This window comes from Orycteropus afer, unplaced genomic scaffold (assembly GCF_000298275.1).
Source record: "Orycteropus afer afer isolate SDZICR_OR568_19922 unplaced genomic scaffold, OryAfe1.0 scaffold00056, whole genome shotgun sequence".
NCBI classification, from domain to species: domain Eukaryota; kingdom Metazoa; phylum Chordata; class Mammalia; order Tubulidentata; family Orycteropodidae; genus Orycteropus; species Orycteropus afer.
This window is the reverse complement of record NW_006921643.1, coordinates 2,118,117-2,124,308: the sequence shown is the minus strand read 5'-3', so window position 1 is coordinate 2,124,308 and position 6,192 is coordinate 2,118,117. Positions and strand designations below refer to the sequence as shown.

At 39.0% G+C, this 6,192-nt stretch overlaps 1 protein-coding gene across 1 annotated transcript; it reads right to left on the bottom strand.

Annotated features, from left to right (window-relative positions):
* Nucleotides 1-4,866: 4,866 nt before the first annotated feature.
* Nucleotides 4,867-5,982, bottom strand: LOC103195396 (neuropeptide Y receptor type 6-like). The gene has a single exon (XM_007938935.2). The coding sequence runs from the start codon at nt 5,980-5,982 to the stop codon at nt 4,867-4,869; it is 1,116 nt and encodes a 371-aa protein (XP_007937126.2).
* Nucleotides 5,983-6,192: the final 210 nt, after the last annotated feature.

Genomic DNA, 6,192 nt, shown 5'->3' with positions numbered 1-6,192 from the left:
TAATTAATAAAACATTGAAATGCTTGAAAACATTCAGGCATTCAGTAAGTAATTACTTCCTAGCTTGTTTTTCAAGAAGCAACTTGCCTTCAATTTTTTCTCATTCAAAAATTTAACTATATTGATAGTTAAAGTTGACATGGATTGAATTCAACTGGCATCAAAAAAAATTTTATATGTATTAAATGTTTTTCCCTTGCCTTATTTTTTCTTAAGCACTGAGGTGGGGTGGGGTGTAGAGCAATAGCAAATGTAGGTCAAGGTCTCTGAGAGTTCATAATCCAGCTGAGAAGAACAGATTCATTTACCTAAAATAGAGTATAGCAGGATGCAGCCAGTGACCAGATGCAAGGCTGATGAGTTTCTGTCACCAGCACCACATATCTTTTCACTTCTCCCTCAGAGGAAACACCATCCTAGGTTCACCAAGGATTTTTTTTTTTTTTTTATATTTTTTTTTTTTATTAGGATGTGGGTGAAGATTTACAGAGTAAATTCACTTTTCATACAGCAGTTCACATATACTTTGTCTCGGGCACAGAAATAGCACAGGGTGCTTCATCTTTTCATCCCCAGTATATCCTCACTTATTGGTATAAAGACAAATCGAATCCTCCTTTGAAATTAACTCTGCCTTCAGCTCTCTTAATTTTCTTTTAGGCAGCTTTCAACCTGGTCAGAAGGAAAGCCTTCAAAATTAAGGCATTAAATTGCCCCTCTGCTATATTGTAAACTCTTTAAAGCTGTGTCTTACATTTTTTCTATACCTAACATAGTGCTGGAGCTCTTTTGGCACAGTAGTGCAGGCATTTGGCTGCCAACTAAAAAGTTAGTGGTTTGAACCCATCAGCCGCTCCACAGGAGAAAAATGAGACAATTTGCTTCCATAAAGATTGTCTTGGTTCTCTAGTGCTGCTATAACAGAAATACCACAAGTGGATGGCTTTAACAAACAGGAATTTATTCCTTTACAGTTTATGAGGCTAGAAGTCCGAATTCAGAGTGCTGGCTCTAGGGGCTAGGTGAAGACCCCTCGACATTGGGCTTTCAGCTCTGCCTCTGATTCCAGGCTCACTGGAGCTGGAGGCTTCTTCTAATTCACATCCTGAGGATGACAAACCCAAGATTGGCAAGTGAAATGGCACAATCCCAAGATCAGCAGGCAACATGGCAGGAACAATCCCAAGATCGGCAGGCAACATGGCAGGAACTGTCCGGGAACTGGAAATGAACACTACACCAGATGCAGGATCCTTTCTGTATATACTGGAAGTAGGCCACACTCCGAAGGCAACTCTCCTTCAATTGATTGATTGCTCACAGCAGATTCCACCATGGAGGTGATTACACAACATCCAATCCCATCAGGGGGAATAACTACATCCAGCTGCAAAACCACTCGAAATCACAGCCCAGCCAAGTTGACACATAACCTTAACTACCACAAATGGTTACAGCCTTGAAAACCCTGTGGGGCAGATTCACTCTGTCCTATAGAGCCACTATGATTTGGAGTAAACTCAAGGGCAGTGAGTTTCATTTTCAGTGGTCTTACACAGTGGTAAGTGCTCAATATATTTTTCTTGATTTATAAAGTAATAAATCACGGAGCTTCATTAAAGCTTTGAGTTTAATGAAGGGGGAATGCCTTCATTAAACCGAGAGAAGATGTTGTTCATCCTCAATATAGAGTAGGGAGCATAATAAAAGGTAGACAACTTCCCATCTCTTTTTTTGAATTGAATCTTCATGCTTTGCTTCTTCATCAAATTATATTGTTTTCAGAATATCACATATTCCATTGCAGAAAAATATATCCCGTACAAATTTAAACCACATTTGGGTGTTGTTTCTTTTGAATTATTTCTGTTGTTGATTCTCTCTGTTTGAAATAGACCAGAAATTCTTTCTGGGTGTCTTTTAGGACTGTTGTTGTTGTTATGTGCCGTCTAGTCGGACCCGACTCACAGCGATCCCTCCTTGGGTTTCCGAGGCAGTATCACTATGGAAGTAGATTGCCCCATCTTCCTTCCGAGGAGTGGCTGGTGGGTTTGAACCGCCAGCCTTCTGGTTAGCAGTCAAGTGCCTTAGGCACTACGCTACCAGAGCTCCCCTTTTAGGACTAGGTAGAGCAAAAAAAGTGTTTTAGCATTTTCTCATTTAGCTCTGGGCTAAATGAACAGACACTTTCAGACTAGGCAATTTACTAATTCTTTGAGGTATAGATAAATGCTTATTCATCCCATTAATAGTCTTCTTTTCTGGGAACTTTTAAAGATGTGAAAAATTTACTCTTAGCCCCAAATTATTTGAAAGCAGAGCATAGAAGAGCAGATCTTTGGAACACTGGCTAGAGGAATCTGTGTTTCCAGGAACATCTGGCAAACATCAGTCTCATTCCTAAAAGGGAGAATACAGTCCCATCTGGCAACTGGCGAGAGGCAAGAGAGAGGACGAGGCCCTGTTTCATTCTGCCAGGTGGCTCAACAGTAGACCAAGTTGGTGTGAACTATCCATAAATAATGCAAAAACAGAGGAAAGATGGTTGCTTTTCCTGAAGTCTTTCTATGTTTCCTCTTACTTGTGACTTTTACTCCTCTGGGGTCCCACAGCACTTGATTTATCCTCCCATTATAATTTCTTAAGTAGCTACTTGAAGACCTGTGTTCTCTTGCCTGTCAGACGGAAACAGGTTCTCCTGCCCCATAAGGATAGAGACATACCTTAAAATACACATTTAACTCAATGCTTTTTTGAAGTAAAAGTAAACATACTTAAAAAACCAAACTCACTACCATCGAGTCGGATCTGACTCATAGTGACCCCTCCTTGTGTTTCCGAGGCAGTATCACTGCAGAAGTAGATTGCCCAACTAATAATTAGTGACTCTTGTCTCAATAAAGTTCAAGAATTTTTTTAAAAAAAGTAATAGCAGTTTTGTAGGAAATGGAAATAACTCTTATCACGGATCTAGAAAGAACACAATAATATTTAATTTTACATTGGAGATCTCTTCTGAATACTCAGGGTGGGGTCTAGAGGATATTGGTTTTTTGGTGGTGGGGGGAGTAGGGGGAAAGGGACGATGTCAGAGTTTGATACTCTTTCATGCTTACAGTAGTTTGATCAGGGTCATTTTGGTCATAGAAACTAGAATCAATGTATTTTCATTTGTTGGATCTTAATTATAAGTCTGGAGTATTTTAGGACTAACCACTGTCATAACAGATATAAAAGAGTGTCTAGGGAAGATGTGATTGTTCCCTGGGCTAAGGACTGTAGCCTTATACCTTAAAGATTCTAAAGCTGACATCATTTGAAGATGACTTTTAGAACTTTTTTTTATTTTAGAGCTTTTATTTGCAGCAGATTTTGTGACATTGTTATACTTTATTTCATTTGAGTGTCTTGTAATGCTTTTGTTGTTCATTTATCCCAAAATAATAGAAATCTTGAAGAGAAAAGGGAGAGAGAAGAGATGAAATTTTAAGAGTGGAATCTATGAAGGCAAGAAAAAAAAAATGATAGAAAAATCACAAGTATTCAGAGAAATATTACCTTTTATTCAAAAGAAATAAGACAATTACATACCAATAAGCTGTAGTTCACATTTAATAATTATAAAGGAGGTACACCCAAGGAAGTGGTAAAGCTAGTGATGATTTAGTAAAAGTCACTGAAATAATGGCTGTTTGAACAGTAGCTTAGTATCCTTTTTAAAATAATCTACTTAATTCCCCTATTTAAGTCACTGTGGGGATGAGAGATATACTTTAAATATTTAAGTATAAGATATACAAGAGGTTTTTTAAAAAATCTAGAACTAATTATAAAAGTGCTACTGATAAGCTCCCTTGTATTCAGTGATAGAGCAATAAAGACCCCCTACTTAGTATGCATGGGAGCTCTGGTAGCGTAGTGCCTAAGGCACTGACTGCTAACCAGAAGGCTGGCGGTTCAAGCCCACCAGCCACTCCTCAGAAGGAAGATGGGGCAATCTACTTCCGTACTGATACTGCCTCGGTAACCCAAGGAGAAGTCGCTATGAGTTGGGTCCAACTCGACAGCACATAACAACAACAATAACAACACTTAATATGCATAAAGAATTAGGGATAAAAAGTCATTTTTGTAATGGAAGCTCCATCTACAATGTCCATTAACAAGTTGCTTAAACTGATTTCTAACCTAACTGGAGTGCTAAAAAGTTTTTAGCCAGTTCTAGTAGTGATAATAGAATTGTCAATGAAGAAAATGACTAAATAATCTGATTCAGGCATGAGAATTAATTACAAATACAATGCTTAGATTACATGTTAAATGAAACCATATCTTTCAACTTCTAACCCAAACTTAATTAGTTTGTTAACTAATTAATAAATTATGATGGAGGCCTTTCTGACTTTGCTAAGTAATTGAATACGTGGTTGACAGTTACAGATTTCATATCTGAAAGTGGAGTTCTTCAGTGCTAAGAGACATAGTATTGTTTTTACTAAACATTTGTTAGTAATAACTTTTGTAAATAGTCCATTAAATAACAGGATCTCCGGATTTTGTTTCCCAACCATCAGTGCTGTCTGGGGACACTCCCTGACGTACTTTCTCACATTCTTTGCTTCACATGATTGAAGATTTTGAGCTCTTAGAGTTATTCTCTTAAGAAAAGAGAAAAGGGATGGTGTGTGTGTGTGTGTGTGTGTGTGTCAGAAAGTGTGGTAGACGAATAGCTAAGAAAGACAGGCCTGGCCTAAATGAAAACTTGTTGGTATAAAGTTGCTCTTTTTGGTTCTTGTTTCTTTTTTCTGTATTTTCTCTTTTCCCAGCCACCCTTCCATCTCCCATTCAAGACAGTATCATCAATTATTATATACTTGTTGGTATGTGAATCATTTTTAAAGATCCCTTGGATTCATCTGTGTGCACAGTGGAGAGGGCAATATTTTCATATCTTGCCCTAGGTGTAAAGCACCAGCAGTGGTGAATAAGTACCACCAAGTCCTTCTGGAAATTTTTGTTGAGAAAGCCATAAAAGAGAGGGTTTATACATGTAGAAACCATAGCAACTAAGTGACAAGCTACAAATACCAGATCATGGTGGCAACTCATCAGCACTTCATGATACCAGTCAAAGATGACATTGAAGATGTTCAAGGGCAGCCAGCAGGCTCCAAAGGTCACCACAATGGATATCAACATCCTGTTAATCCGTTTGTTCTCACTGAGCCAGGTCTCATTTTCCTTCTTCTTCCTGTCCACCTTCCCATTTCTCCTACGGAGGCAGATAATAATCTTTAGGTAGCAGATGAGGATGAAGCCTAGAGGGATACAATATTGGAGCATAAACATGGAGGTGGTAAAGAGAAGCTGGTTCATTTTGGAGGGCCAGCTCTCTACACAGGCCACCCGGTGGGCGTAGATGTCAGTAGGGAGAGACAAGTTGCGGAAGGGCTCATCAGTGAGGTGGTAGGAGAGGAAGAAAGGAATGGACAACAAAAGGGAAAAGAGCCAAGCTAGTGTGATGCCCCAGTAGGCATGAGATACACTGGGCTTCCAGCCACGGGGATTCACAATCAGCTGGTATCTTTCAACAGCAATTAACACAAGTGAGAATATGGACACAGAGATAGAGACACTCTGCACATAGGAAGTCAGTTTGCACATAGTATCCCCAAATATCCAGTGGTCCATCAGAGTGTAGATGACAGTAAAAGGAATGCACATGACACACACCAAGATGTCAGAGAAGGAGAGATTAGCAATTAGTATATTGGTGACATTCTGCGTTTCTCTCTGCTTCTTAAAGATGATGATGATAAGAGAGAGGTTTCCAAAAAGGCCCACAATTAAGACCATGGTATAGGCTATGAGTAATAGATGTAATGCTAGAGAAGGGGGTTGACAGGATTCAAAGAAAAATGTAGAGTTGTTGCACTTCACATTGGTTTTGTTAGAGACTGGTTGGCTTAGGAAAAGCTCCATTGTGTCAGTACTGTAAAGAGAGCTTTTCTGAGCTCACTTGTGTTATGGGTGGATATTTTGGCCATCAGTTCTTGGGAAACACTTTGTTCTGAGGCTTCCAATGAGTAATCAATAGAGTTTAATCTTCCTTGATCTCTGTGCTTGATGGAAACAAGGATGCCTTGAGTATGCTCTTGAGACCCTAAAAAATTAAACAGAATTCAGAATATT